General features: G+C 35.3%; 1 protein-coding gene across 4 annotated transcripts in view; it reads right to left on the reverse strand.

Annotated features, from left to right (window-relative positions):
- kmt2ba (lysine (K)-specific methyltransferase 2Ba) overlaps positions 1 to 15315 on the reverse strand; it is a 43167-nt gene that overhangs the window by 18568 nt on the left and 9284 nt on the right. For 2 of the 4 annotated variants that reach the window (XR_003597979.1, XM_028037147.1), the window contains exons 6-14: positions 11648 to 11921; positions 9202 to 9263; positions 8901 to 9110; positions 7774 to 7853; positions 4029 to 4748; positions 2256 to 2369; positions 1383 to 1529; positions 266 to 358; positions 48 to 165 (exon numbers count right to left, since the gene is read on the reverse strand). Coding sequence is in view for 3 of the 4 variants with exons in the window: in XM_028037147.1 (XP_027892948.1) it covers positions 48 to 165; positions 266 to 358; positions 1383 to 1529; positions 2256 to 2369; positions 4029 to 4748; positions 7774 to 7853; positions 8901 to 9110; positions 9202 to 9263; positions 11648 to 11921 (1818 nt within the window). In the remaining variant the exon portion in view is untranslated. Of the gene's footprint in view, positions 1 to 47; positions 166 to 265; positions 359 to 1382; positions 1530 to 2255; positions 2370 to 4028; positions 4749 to 7773; positions 7854 to 8900; positions 9111 to 9201; positions 9264 to 11647; positions 11922 to 13639; positions 13703 to 15315 lie in introns of all 4 variants that reach the window. The other 2 variants (XM_028037149.1, XM_028037148.1) reach the window with 2 other exon arrangements.

The raw sequence follows: 15315 nt of genomic DNA on the forward strand, positions 1-15315 counted from the left end.
TTGTGACTAAGCTTTGATGAGCGGTTCGTGTGTTTTGGAGCACCCACCTTTCTCACTGAGGCTGGTGCAGTCGGGGCAAAGGTCATGCTCGTGGTTCCAGGCCATATCCCAGGTTTTCCCTGGAGTCACGCCGCAGCTCTTACACCGAATGCACGTCATACACACCTGAAGCGGAAAAAAACAATATTTACTCATTAACTCAGCTTTTCCTCTTTAGTACTCCAAAAAAGACTCCAGTACAGTTTAAGGAAGGTGAAACAGTTACCCAGGGTGTTTTGGAGGTCACTGGCTTCGGGTACGTCGGTCCCAAGCAGGAAGGGTGATAGCAGGTTTGGCAGATCCTGCACTGCAAGACAGGCTGAACAAAAACACATCAACTGTAGAGTAATATTCCACTTTTACTACTTTTTATGTTTCATGACTGTTTTATGTCTCTCTTAAAATGCAGAAAAGCTCATTTCAGGTTTGTACACTTTTCCCACAGAAAAACTGAAGAACTTTCAAGACTTTTCAAGGTAAATTTACAAACTTTTCTACACTTTGGAGAAAAAACAAACAAATGAACTAAAGAAAGACCATTATATGATATCATTCATAAGTGTTAGTAATAGTTTTGTAATAGTATTCAAGATAAACTAAAAAAATCTGTAAAATAATTTCCTTGCAATGTTTTCTGGCATTTAGTAAATAGAAATAATTTTGGTGATTCTAAGTGACTTGAAAAGGAGAAAAATTTAGTCTGATCTAACTTCAGACAGAATTTTTATTTTTGTTAGATGTATGAAAATATCTGGTAACATTTTCCAAATTTAAACATTAGATTGCACTTTTACTGCAAAAACACAAAATCTTACCAAGTATTTTTAGTCTAATTTCTAGTTCTTATATCTTAATGCACTTGAAATAAGACAAAACTTACTTACAAGTAACTTTTCAGAAAGATATAGAAGCTTGATTTAAGTAAATAATTCCTTAAAGTTGGGAAAGACATTATAGTTCCATTGGCAGATTATTTCACTTACAAAAAGATATTTTTGCTTTGTTATAAGTGAAATAACCTGCCAATAGAACTAGTACTTAGGTGAGAATTTAGCCACCTAAATCAAGCTTCTATGTCTCGCTGAAAAGTTACTTGCAAGTTTTGTCTTATTTCAAGTGTATTAAGATATAAAGTAGAAATTAGACTAAAAATACTTGGTAAGATTTTGTGTTTTTACCAAACTGAGCAGTTTGAATATCAAAAACCTTCAAGGACTTTATACAGAAATAAAGCCTTTCCCAAACCTTGCAAACATCAAATTGTAATCCAAGCATTTTCAAGGATTTCAAGCACCTGTACAAACCCCGTCAATCCTTCCAGTTTTTAAAGTGACAGTGCCTACCTTCAACCTCTTGCTTCTGCGGCCGCACACGTGGCAGAACTTGCAGCGTCTGCAACACCAGTTCTCCTTGGACTCCTCCTTGGGGCGCTCCTCAGGCGTCAGGCAGAACTCATGGAAAGGTTCACAGCAGATCTGGCAGAAGATCATCTGCCCGATGAAAGATATTATGGTTAAACCAAATTCTTAAAAAGATTCTTCTTCGAGTTTTAATGCTTCTGCGCATGTGTGTAAAACTCAAGGCCCGGGAGCCAAATCTGGCACCCCATAGCTTGTTATGTTGCCCTCAAGACTCCAGATGCTAAATTATATCAATCAGTCCCTTTTTTCTTCTGTGATTCTGTGATTGTGGAAATTTACGTAAAAGCAACAGATTCCAGATTTTTCCTGCCAACACATAACTAAGTTTGTTACAAATTTTTCACAAAAATAGTTGAAAACCATAGGTTTAGCGGATCGCTAACTTTTTCTATTTTATGACACCACTGACTCAGGCTTATATAATTTCAAGTAGTTAGTCCGTGACCGATTAACAGAGTCACAATTAACGTCATACATAAACGTAAATATTGCAAAATTCCTTGAAATATTTCTAAATTAGCTCCACAAAATTAGTGATTTAAATTGCAAAAGAAAAAAAAAACGCAATCTTAAAATCCTGGAGTGACTGGACAATGTGAAAAGATGAAAGAAGTACTTATATTAATAATGCAGAGACAGTTATTTATTAATGCTTGTTAATGCATTTTATCAATGCATTCTGGCCCGACTGTCCCTTTAACAACATTAATGATCTTGATTTGTGCCTAAACGAAAATAAGTATGAGACCCATTTAATAAACTTTAATAAATTAAGTTTATTAGCGGCTGAAGTACCTCATGTTTCCCTTTGCTGGCGCAAAGCAGGCAGACCGGCTGAGGAGTGGTTGGGAGGGAGGTGAGAACGCTGAGGCCGCCCATGAGCCACACATTCTGGACAGCACAGTCCTCCTGGATGGACGCAGGGCAGATAGCACAAACATCACAAAGATGAGTAAAATTTAAAAAATTTGCTGGTTTAAATGTTTAGTGTGAGCCATCTGTTCACTGATGTGCTGCAGTAACAAAAGTTAGCATTATGATTCAAGTGTGTTAATGACACAGCATCTGGAGAGTGAAGAAACATTGCCTTGCAAAAGTGTTTTCACTTCCTGAACCGTTTCACATCCCAGCCGTCAACCTCAAAAAGATGAAACAGCACAAAGCACGAACAGCTTGTCAGGCTGGGCGATAAATCGATTTCATTGTTTAATCAAAATTTTGGTTTTTGAAGATTTCCTTTTTGTAATTTTTCCCCCACACCAATCCATTCCTGGGGTTTCCATATTTCACCAATCTTGTTTGCCAAGCGTGTTTTACAGCTTCTATTTATCTGGATGTTAAATTCAGGTCAACTCTGCAACAAAGTATCATGGCCAGGCTGAGATTTAATTTTTTTAAAAATGATGATAATAAAGTCATAATATTACCAGAATACAGTTGCATTAATAGCAGAACAAACTTGATAATTTAAAAAGGTTTTTGCAAAGATTTTAAATTCTGGTCCCATCTCACCAAATCACGTTTCTTGAAAATTTTGTTGCAGCTTCTAACTACCTTTAAACAATTTCTAGTTTATGATTTTCTCTGAGTTATGAATCTCTACCTCATATAGAGGCAAAAATTTATTGACTAATGCTCAACTTCAAATGGTTTTGACACCATTTCAGTTTTAAGTTGATAAATTTCCCAACAATCCAAGTTGGTCAAAGATTGTGATATTATTTTATAGTCTAAGTTTTTTAGGTGCATTCACTTCAGCTCTGTTTAGTCCGTTTTAATAAAACTGAAGTTTGTTTTACTAGAAAGTCTGGTTTGTTTCGGGAGATGTGAATGCACAATCGAATTCTGTGTACCAAAAAAAAAAACAAACCACGGTTTGCATTTTTTACTTCAAGTGAACACTAATGGTCCAAAAATGTTCTGGGTAAATACAGTCAAAACAAAAACACAAATTTAGTCTTTTATTAAAGATAAAGGAGAAATCCTAAATCTGCTCAAATCTGATTCCACAGCATTTTTGTTTAAATTTCAGGAAGACAGAAGTTGTGCTCATGTCTTCTTCAGAGGTTTTTGTGTTATTTTCTTCAGTGTTTCTTGGTGTAGCGCCACCACAGGTGACAGTGGGGAACAGGTTATTAAAATAGTTTGGTTGTTTTGACACAGTGAAAATGTAACAAAGGTTCTACCTTCGGTTCCCAACTGAACCGACTCTACTGGACTATCGGGTGTGAAAACACTAAAATTCTCCATAAAATTATCCCAACAATCTGCTCACTAATGGTTTCTGTTAACTTCTGAGGCTTTCGCAAAGCTGCTAAATTTATAAACAGCTGGTCTTTATTAGTAATGCACTCAAATTTTTAAAAGGATAACAGGGTAGAGAGGAACACCATTTTTAAGATTTTTACAAGGCAGTTTTTCTTCTTTCATTTCCCTCCTGTTAATGCAATAGCTGCAAATCATCAAACTGTAATTTAATGAAGAATTAAGAAAAGCAACTAAACTAGTTTAGCCAAAAACAGGGGTTTAAAAATGTGAATGCATGTTGTCTTGAGAGCAACGACTCACCTTAAAGTCTACACGGATCTTGTGCTTGTGCTGCAACACGCCCTTTTGGGGAAAGCCGTTAGTTAACCCTGTCTGCGTGTTCAGTGATGCACATTCAGGAGGATTCTGGGAACGAAGCACATATTGTGGATCAGTTGTTGGACAGCTTTGCAGCTCGGTCGCTTTTACAGAAGACGCCGCCTTGTCCTCTTCGTGCTGGACCCCATGCGTGTCTTCCTGCTCCTGTTGCTTCTGTAACTTTCTGCCTGGACTAGAAGTCCAGGAAGGATTTGGGAAAGTTAGAGCGTCCATTAGAGCGCCTGGATGCTTCGCTTCCGACTCAAATCCCTGAGAACACGTCTGAGACAAAACCTCTGCCACAGCTGTTTGGTGTTGTTGAGTTGGAGGAGGTGCAGGCAAACATAACGGTGGAGATTTCTGTGGAGAGTCTGCAATGGAAGGTGATGGCAACACAGTAGCAGGGTGCATTTCAGTTTGCAGCGACCCTGGAGGAGACTTTGCGCTGTTACACGATGGTAGTGAAACAGGAGGCTGTGTTAAAGGCTCCACAAACCGAGGCATCTGCCACGGCAAAGACTGAGAGCCAGTCTTCAGGATGTATGCAGGCAGACGGTACAAATGTATCTGCAGCTGCTTCTGCAGCGTCGGCACTGGGATCCCGGCCCGTCTGGATTTGGGGAAAGTTTCTCTGCGCTGCGTCTCTTCTGCGTTCTCCTGTGCCTGTGGAGGAGGGGACTGCCTAAGCCAACCAGCAAGACGGGTTCCATAGTTACACTATTAATAGTAGCATGCAGCGGCGACGACCAGCGGCAGCGACAGAGGAAAGGGGAATAGGATGGAGCATAAAGTGTTAGCAAAGAGGAATAAAAGGCAAAGAAGAGTTAAGAAAAGGCAGTCAGCAACGATACACATATATCTGGTGTGAAATATGAAATAAAGATGCTATTTTTAAGGAAATCCTGATTATACTCAATTCCTAATACATGCAGTTGGTGTCTTATATTACATCACATCCCCAGTACACTATGCAGTATTCCTTTTAAATCATAGCCTGCTTTCCAGTGTAATAATATTATAACATCACTGCTCCCAACAAACTCAATAAGTGTTTACATACATGATGGCTTTTGCACAATCACCTACTCTGTTTTTACTCATTTTTAATAACATTTCTGCTTTTATTGCACAAAAGCTTTTCTGCACTCATGTATTGTAAATAGTCTGTCTTTTGCAACGTTTAATACACAAGCAGATTGTGTGCTTTTTTGAAAACATAACTTCTGAAACTGGACAGTATTAAGTCTAGTACAGTATATTATTATTGTTATGGTTGTTATTGTTAAGCTTTATACATTGTTTTGAACACTAATAATGTTTTGTGTGAACCTTTATAACTGTTGCTGCATTTCCTCTCTGCAGTACAATAAAGGATGTTTCTATTATATTCTAATGCTTTAAAAACCAACAATAAAGCCCTTGAACATTATTTTACTGCCCTAACATATCTGCATTTTTTTCTTTACAATCACAGTAGCGGATTTTTCCATTTAGAATTATATTAGAAATAAAACAGAGACTGTATTGGCTGCTGTGTTGTGCGTTGGTTTTAGACAGCAGTTGGTTTAGACGAGAGCAGCTGAAACACTAGTCAGTAAAAATTATGACATGAAGTTCAAAGTGAGAGACGAAGTGAAATTGTTTATGAGTCAAACTATCAACAAGTTGTATCAAAAGAAAGTAAACATGTTACTGCGAGAATAGGATTCAGTAAACTGCTTCATCTGAGAATTGAGTTCATAGTCTATGTTAATCCTGTCGTAATTAGCAATTAATCAATTTAAATTAATCGTGTGATGAATTAAAATGAGTTTGGTAATTTCCACTCTGATGATTAATATTTTTTGAAGGGCAATTTTGTTTACAGAGACATCATAAACCATTTAATTAGATAAATGAGATTAATCTTTTGATTGAAATGTATGGGAATTTTTTACTTTTTTTTGTTTTTTGTGGCTAGGAACGTAAAAGCAGTGAAGGAGAATCAAGCAATATAGATTTTAAGTGGAAAAAAAAGTAAAAAATAAAGTGTCACAATCAGGAAGAATCAAATAAAAATAACAGCACACATGCCAAACATCCCATGATTGTTTGATTAGTTTTGAGGATTCTTAAAACAGGGGGTAAGTGAAAGCAAAACGTTTCAGCCAAAAAATAACAGCGTGTTTAAAAGGGGGTATTATGCAAAATTGACTTTTTTGAGTTTTATATCATGTTATAATGTTATTCCCTCATCAAGAACAAGCCTGAAGGGGAAAAACGTGAGTTTCTCGTGTTTTCGCTCACAAAGTTCCTTGGAGTTGAAGTTCCCAACCGAGTTCCCGCCCCACAGAGAAACCCTCCAACACACCTTTCCCACCCTGCTCCTCCAGACTAGCGGCAGCAGCAATTAGCAAAAACCCAGTGCAACTTTGAATCTGCTCGGCTCGTGATACGGACGGTTGTAAACGACACCAACGGATGGCAGAAGAATTGTTATGATGAAATGCTGAAGGGAGGGGATCTTAAAGAGACAGAGGCCCATTTCATAAGATACAGCTATGAAACAAAGTCAAATTTCTTTTAAGTTGTTTTTGATTTATATACAGCATTTTCATATCACCTAAAGGTAACATAGTAACCTTGTGCTATAAAATGGCACAATAAAAAACAAAATATCCCCCTTTAACTAAGCAAACTTTAATTCAACTTACACAATACAGGGTTTCCTCCAGTCTATTATAAAGCCTGGCAGGTCACCAGGCTTTACTTGTGCCCCCACCAGGCTATGCATTGCTTATTTATTTATTTTTTTTAAATAACTGCATTTTTAAGACTTTATAGTTGGTGTTCAGGTATTAATTTTCCAATCTTTTAATAACACAATTATCAAGTCATGTTTTCAAATTTCTTTAAATATTTTTTAACTCAAAAACACGACGGGCCGCTGGATGAATGACCTAACTCCCAACCATTGGGCTCAGCACGTTTTCTGGTGGAAACCTTGCAACAATTGTTGGTTAGGTTTAGATACTATCAGGCCACTTTTTAAATATAAATGCCATTCTCCCTGTAATTACCAACTTAAAAAAAAAAAACACTAAAAGAAGAAACAGTTACTTTGAAAAAAAGGGAAACCTTACGAAATTGTTTTAAGATCCTTATTGGTCATTACAAATAAATGAAACTGCAAAAAGGTAATTGCTAATGCTAAAAGTGCCTTTTTCCAATAAAAGAGAGACAAATTCAAGAATTCAAGGAGGTAAGATTAATAGACAAAAATCATGTTAGTAAATACATTTTTTTTATCAAGTTATATGGATTTGAACTGATAAAGTCTCAATAAAAACATATTTGGAAAACAATAGTTTACATGCAGAAGACTTACTTTAAATAGAAAACGAGTAACACTTACTTATAAAGATACAGTTAATTCAAAATAGATTGTGAATATAAAAAAGAGGAAAAACTGAGTAACAAAGTCCTGGGCAATGTATTATTTGGAAATAATTGCTCTTATTTTAATAGTAAACAGTATTTGCTATTTGGGTGAAAATCTAATTTCACAGTGGAAGAAGAACCTAAGATGTTAACAAAAAATAAATTAATAAAAAAAAAAACGGGAAAGCATTTTCCAACAAATACAATATGGCCCAGTCTTAATTAGGTAGGACGTAGACGTCAAGAAGGACGGTGGTGTTGTCTTTACCTTGTACGGTCTCTGTCTTCTGGGGAATCCCCGACGATTCCTGGAGTCAGTGAACTGGTCATCCTGCAGCAAAACGCCATCTAGAGCACAAATAAAGAAAAACACATCAGAGATTCATGATTAGGAGAAAACTAAAATCAGAATAAAGTTCTGTATGAGGGTGGAAGGGATGAGGTTCCCTTATTTTTCTATTTGGTTCCTCAAATTGAAAAAAGATGTTTTAAAGACTGACAGAAATTGTTTTCTCATTTCCAATTAATGTTATACCAAAAAAATTATATTTTCTGAAGTTTTAACTTAGTGACTAAGAAAACAAAACATAAATCAGAAATAAAAGTGTATCTGAAGTGTGTTTGAAAATAAATCATCAACGGGAGTTGATGGCACAAAAGATGCAGAAGAGATGAAGATTATTCTTTTGGTTCAACAAACAAATACATTTAATAAAGATAAAAAATCAACATAAACTACACAATCTGGTCAATTTTAATCCCATTTTTATTGCCCTTGAGCAGAGTAACACCAACAATAGAACCAGATGCATTCAGCATCTATGCACCACACGTCTGGAACAAACATACAGAAAACTGCAAAGATGCCAAAACACTGAGTTCCTTCAAACCAAGGCTAAAAACCCACTTGCTTATAGTTACTTCTGATTAATAATAACTAGAACATTGATCAATATATTTGATGTTTATTTGCTTCATGATTTTGAAGATGGCATTGGACAAAATATAATGTTTTGTAATTGTTTAATATATTATTATGTAAAGTACATTGAGCTACCTTGCTGCTGAAATGTGCAATACAAATAAACTTGATTTGGTTTTTTTTGTTTTTTTATTCATACATAGAAAATTAAGTTTAAAAAGTCCAGGAATCCAGGTAGGTTAAAGAGAAACACACAGATATCAAATTATTTACTTTTCATAATTTAACGTTGAATCAATGCAATCATTTTTTTAATTTCGGGACATGATGTCACTCAAAATGCTAAAATGACTCCCTTTAAATTTTATCTTGAACCCTGATATGTGGTGAATGCTTTTAAAAAATGTGATCACTTACAGTAAACATCTTTTGTTTTCAAGAGGCTTAAAAATTGCCCTGCTGTTGTTCATTACCTTGGCATGACGAAGCAGCTGCGTTTGGACTGCCCGCCTTGTCCTTCTCCGTTTCTTCCTCCTCTTCCTCGGATTCGGACTTTAGCAACCTGCTGTAGGAGCGCGGCTTGATTTTACGCAGCGACTGCTTCCTGATTCCAAGTGCCGTTGATTCTTCGCCGCCGTTCACATCACTGCCGGACGCTGAGCCTGAATACAACCTCGACTGGACTGAGAAAAGGAGCATCATGATTCATTTAAATTCAATAATGTAAAAGATGAAATTATTAGAACTTCGTTCCAGTCTTACTAGGAAACTTACGTTTTAGTGGTTTTAGCGTGCGGTGAATCTTTGCTTTCACGATTCGGTCGCACTTCCTGTATCTGTATAAGAAACGGGAAAAACAAAATTAAAACGCTGAAAGTAAAATTCCTCTGTAGACATCTGTAAATGTGTTGAACTGTAAGAGTCAACTTGCCTTTTTTTAACAGGATTGTTTAAAATTTGTTACTGGAAAGGAATAAAGAGTATTTTCATGTTTTACGTAAAACATTTTAAACAAAATTTTAGCTACAAATTAGCCATTAGAGACCTCCATATAGCAGAAATCACCTCGGACTAAGTTGGAAAGAAATTAAATGACTTGAGCAAAACTAAACTGTAAAAACTTCAACACATGAAATGTATTGTTGTATTAGGAGTCTGAATTGTGAGTCACAAAAGTATAGTTCCTCTTTTTGAAGTCTTTCTGGTTAACTAGTCCATGCTAAGGCAGCTTCTGTTCATAAAGTCCATTATGCAATCCTTGCCAATTTCAAACCACTCTTCCTTTTTTTACCTTTTGTTCTGTTACAACCACAAACTTCAGTCCATTTCTTTGAGATTTGATGTAATAAAGCAACACAGAGAATGGTGGTGGAAGCTTGTTTTTAAAGTTTTAACAAATAAAAGTCTGGAAAGTGTGCCATACATTTGTGTTCAAGGTACTTTAAGTAGATAAACACATTGAAAGGTGTCCAGTTCTTCTACCTTCATCTTTTATGTTTTTGGGTTTGTTTTTTTTTTACAGATAAAGAAAATAGATAATATACAAAAAAAAGGAATATATTTTTATATTCATCATAATTTGTATTTTAAAAAAAAGCCACAATTATTTATCTGGTTTTACTGAAAAACAAATCTTGTAGCCCAAATAGGAAAACAATTAAGCTTAAAAAAAACTGTGGACACGAGTTTTATTTATATTTTGTATTTATAATGATTTACTGATTCATTTCTAAATATGTCTGGATACTCTGTTGATTTCAATAAAATTGTAATTTTTAGTTCATTATTGAGCAAATAAATAAAAAAGGAACAAAAGTTTGTTTTAAAAATGTTGGCGACGGGGCGTGCAGTGGTGGCGTAGCGGTTTGCGCGACCCGTATTTGGAGGCCTTGAGTCCTCGACGCGCCCGTCGCGGGTTCGACTCCCGGACCTGACGACATTTGCCGCATGTCTTCCCCCCTCTCCTTCCCCGTTTCCTGTCAGTCTACTGTCATACAAGGGACACTAGAGCCCACAAAAAGACCCCCAGGAGGGGTTAAAAAAAAAAAAAAAATGTTGGCGACGATTGGCGATTAAGAAAGACTGTTTATGTTCGTTTATGCGGCAACGCAAAGATGGTTTTCACTGCACATATTGATACACATTAATGAATATTTGCAGTTTGAACTATTAAAATAAAGGAGTTGTGAGTGTTTTAAAGGCTGATTCAAGTACTGGGGTCAACTGTAAATGTTTTGTTATTGTGCAAATATGATTTAGATTAATGAGGTAGATTGGCTCAGTCAAAATCCAGATCTAAAAAAAAAGAGAATTTGTGGCAGGATTTGAAAATTTGTTTATCACCACATCAATCTGACGTATTTTGCAAATGAAAAGAAAATCAAAAGACGTGCCGAAAAATAGAGAAAGAACTATTAGAGGAATAACTCCAAATCAAAAGTTTTATTTTATATAATGTTGAAAGTTACAAGATGCAGCTCTGGAAAAAAATGAAGAGTCCACTGCACTGAAGCCCATTGAAAACCTCCTTGTTATTCCTCCAAGTATTGATTTCTGAACTCTTCCTGAGCTAAAACATTAGTATTGTTGTTTCTAAATGAATATGAACTTGTCTTCTTTGCAATATTTGACGTCTGAACGCACTGAATCCTTTTCATTATTTTGACCATTTCTCTTTTTCTGCAAATAAATACTAAACTTTTGCTTGGAATTTCAGACATGATGTCAGTAGTTCCTAGAATAAAAGAACAATGTTCATTTTACTCAAACATAAACCTATAAAAAGTAAAATCAGAGAAATTGATCATTGTAAGTGGTCTCTTACTTTTTTCCAGAGCTGTATACACTCTAAATTTAAACAAATGTGGAAAAAGCCAATAAAAAGTTAAATGATAAAAAAAATAAAAATAAAATTATTGATAATTTTTCTTCCGCTTCAAAATTACACACTACTTTCTGTTCACGTTTGTGACTGAAACGTAACAAAACTATCAAAACAAAATTATGGTCATTTCATATCAAGATTATGAATTTCAACATGTTGCAGTTTAAATAACTTAAACACCCTGCTTAGATGATAAATTATTACACAGAAAATTGAATTAAAATTTCACAATTTAAAAGCAAATCAAATGAAAATGCCGCTTTCTCGTTAGTAAGTCACTTCCAAGCATGCGGTGACAGTGAATCAGAATGGTAAGGTGACTTAAAAGCGACTTACATGCAGCACTGTTTCTTGGTGTTGGGCCCGCCGAACTTGGGCTTATCCAGGCAATTGATGCAATCGCCGCAGTCGTCCTCTATGAGGCAGCCTGTGCAGATCCCACAGCGCCTGGAGCGGACTCCTCCGGGTAAATACTGACTCAGTATCCTCCTCCTTACAAACTTGTGTCCCTTTTTCCGCCTCCTGCGCTGGATGCTTTCCTGAGAGACAGCCCACTGTGCCCTGCCCTGATCAGAGATGTCATCATCATCGTCATCATCATCAGCCACATCTGCAGGTGAGACACAGAGGAGGATGGGGTAAAGAGTCGATACGGCGTTGAGTCGGCTTTAAATGTGTGTTTGGATGTTTAGGGGATGGCAGAGCTTTTCACGCAGCCAGCAGGAGGCGATGACTGGAGCTTCATTACATGCATTGATAAGCCTTTTGTCTGATAAGTAGGCTTCCTGCTGATATGTTTCTACTGGCTGCCTGACGACATAAAGCTCTTTCATGAAGCTGGGTGGCTGGCTGAATTGTAAAGTCACCCACAAAATCCTTCAAAACATTTGAGATTTAATCAGAACATCTTGGTTCCCCTTTTTGGTAAGCAGTTACTATTTGGACATTAAAAATGAGAAAAGATTCAGAGGTTTGTTGTTTTTAGTAATGCATCTACAGTAACCGTGTGCAAGCATCACTCTTTGCCCTTTCCTCCATATGTGTTCAGTGTACGTTGTACATTTTAAGACATCCGGTCTCAAGACATCATCAGACGTAGCCTCAGAAAAAAGAAAAAAAAAAGCATCGGGTCACAAGAGAAACAAAATAAATAAATGAGACTTCAGACAAAACAGAGACACAAATAATCATCCTGATGCTGGTTCCAAGGCGGAGCCACTGCAAATATTTGACAAAGTCTTGGTTCTGTAGATCCTGAATTGTTTAAAAAAAATCAGATATGAGAAGCTGGACTAAAATACAGATGGCAACATATTCAGATAACAGATTATGTGACAAAACAGGAACTTAATAAAAGAGAGATTTTCTTGTTTCTCTATTTAATATAAAAACATGTAAATAGAGCTGGATGATAATTATCTTTTATTGGTTTTGAAGATTTCATTTTTGGAAAATCTGGATTCCCCCCCCCCACCACCAATAGATTCCTTACATTTCCAAAGTTCAGAGTGATGTCAGAACGTCTGGAGCCACCATTTTGTTTGTCAAGCGTGTTTTACAGCTTCTATTTATTTGGACTTTGAGTCGATCAGGTCGACTTTACGACAGAGTGTTAAAGCCAGGCTAGATTTTTATTGTATTATAAGAAAAATGTTATAACAGGAGAATAGAGTAGTAATTTTATGAGAACACAAGCACAAAAAATTTAAATGCAGAATGCTGAGCATTTTGTGAAGTTACACTTTGATTATCATCTAAAAATAGATATTTAAATTATCTACTTTTAAGATAAAACCATACAAACTGAGCTAATCCTTTTTCTCACAAAAACAAATATTTCTTATAATTTAAAAAAAATTCTGGTGAAATTGCGTTTTTTTTTTTATGCTACTATGTGTGTATTATAATTAAAACATTCTTATAGCCTGGTGTTAATACTCTGTTGGACAAAAAAGGAATGACTGAAATAAAAGCCACTTTTTGAGAATGTTTTTCTGTCATTTGTAATCTCTTTTTTAGAAAAGAAAGCAAGCAGAAAAATGAAATCCAAAGAAATTGGAAATCAAATCTGGCAATAAGAAAATGAGATTATATTTAAGCCTCATTGCCCAGCTCTACATCCAAGATGACAAAATATTAAATTGCTTGTTCTCGTTTTTTCCTCCATTTTGTCCATCTGAATTGTCTGAAGTCTGATGACTATTTTCCTGAGACTTGTTTTTTTTTTTTTTTTGTCTCTGACTTCTGATGATGTATACCTGGGATCGGAGTGAGTCCCAAAATGCACAGCGCCTCAGTGAGTTCATTTGTCAAGCAGCACTTCCTCACCTCATTATGAGTGAAGTTCACTCGACCAGTGTTGGGTAAAGCTTTCCAACAGCGGTGGCTAATCTGTGTGTGACAAAAGATATTTTTGCTGGCAAATATTTTTAGACATTGAACTTTTAAATATTTTTTCCCCTCTGCAAATTAGCTTGGAGAGATGCTAACAAAACTGTGCTCATCTTGATCATATTTTTAGTTGTATTTAATATTTCAGTAGTTTGTTGTTATTTACACTTAGTATAGTGTAAAAAAATACACACTATACTAAGTGGGGGGTTTTTACACTATACACAAGAAAATATAAATCTGCATAATCATAACAAAGCGTTTTAATCAACTACACCCACAGACAAAACTCTCAGTGCAGTAACAGATATTTGGTACTGAAAAACAACATGAATGTCTGAATGCTACCTGTGTGTGAGGTTGTGCACAGTGATGATTTAACTACATATAACACACTCCTTTACTTGGATATTTCTAGTAGATTTATTGAGTTTAGGTTAATTTGTCAGCCAAATGCTAAATGGTGTCAAACAGAAGCATTTTTTTCCTCCATTTTCTCTTTTACCACAAATTTTATTGAAGAAACTCAAAATCAAACTTCAATACTTGTGGTCTACTTGAGAAAGAAATGTTCTCTAAAGCTACAGAGATTTGAAACTGCAGGTTGTAATGCAATGATCTTTAGTTAACTTGACATTTGAGTCCATTCATCTAATTTTAAAATCTAAACAGTCCATGCAAAACAACAAAAGCTATTAAACAACATCAACAACGATTCAAAAGAACAACATTCTTGCCAACCATGCTGAAATAGTGTTTTGTTTCTGACATATGTAGCAAAACTGTTAAGTTTAGACTCATTATTTACCAATAAATGTCTATATAAACATCTATTTTTGTTACTAAAGACCATGAAATATGACCTCAGGTAATTTGGTTCAGGTACAAACTAAACCAGATGATGGAGGACAGAAATGTCATCATGACACCTAAACCCACCTCAGATTTATTTTCAGATAACTTAATTAAAACGTTTGAAACATCACAGATTTACCAGTCGTACTAAACATGACATCTAAGGACAAAACTGTATTTTAAAAACATTTGACAGTCTATAATCAATAGATTAAAAAAAATAAAGATTGTTGAACACAATTGATTTTTTTAAACAATACAAACAAAATAAAAATAAAACAGCTAAATTCAAGCTTCTGTTTCTTAAATGCATTTCATAAAGTCATTTTAAATGTTTCTTTTAATTCTAATCTGAGATAAGATTTTATATTAGATGTGAAAAACACCTGCTTAATTCACAGTAAGAAAATATAAATTTGAGTGATTTATAGGTTCAGTTTAGTTGTTAAATTGCAATATTACCACCAAAATAATAACTAGAATATCTTTAAATGACACATCCACATGAACAGAGAACCAAACTGCAGGAACATTATGACCAAACTATATTTAGATTATTTATTACTTAATTTCTCCAGAACATAGTAGAGCCAGAATCTTGTTAATAACAAACTGAAAATAATCTACTGCTGCAGCAAACCTTTGAAGACACTTTCAAAATTAGCGGTACAATTAAATTTTAAACATATTGGTTGCAAACCAGAAAAAAAGACAAAATGTGGAGATAAACATTGACGTCTTTAAGTTATTGATTCGTC

Source organism: Xiphophorus couchianus, chromosome 13 (assembly GCF_001444195.1).
Source record: "Xiphophorus couchianus chromosome 13, X_couchianus-1.0, whole genome shotgun sequence".
NCBI classification, from domain to species: Eukaryota; Metazoa; Chordata; class Actinopteri; order Cyprinodontiformes; family Poeciliidae; genus Xiphophorus; species Xiphophorus couchianus.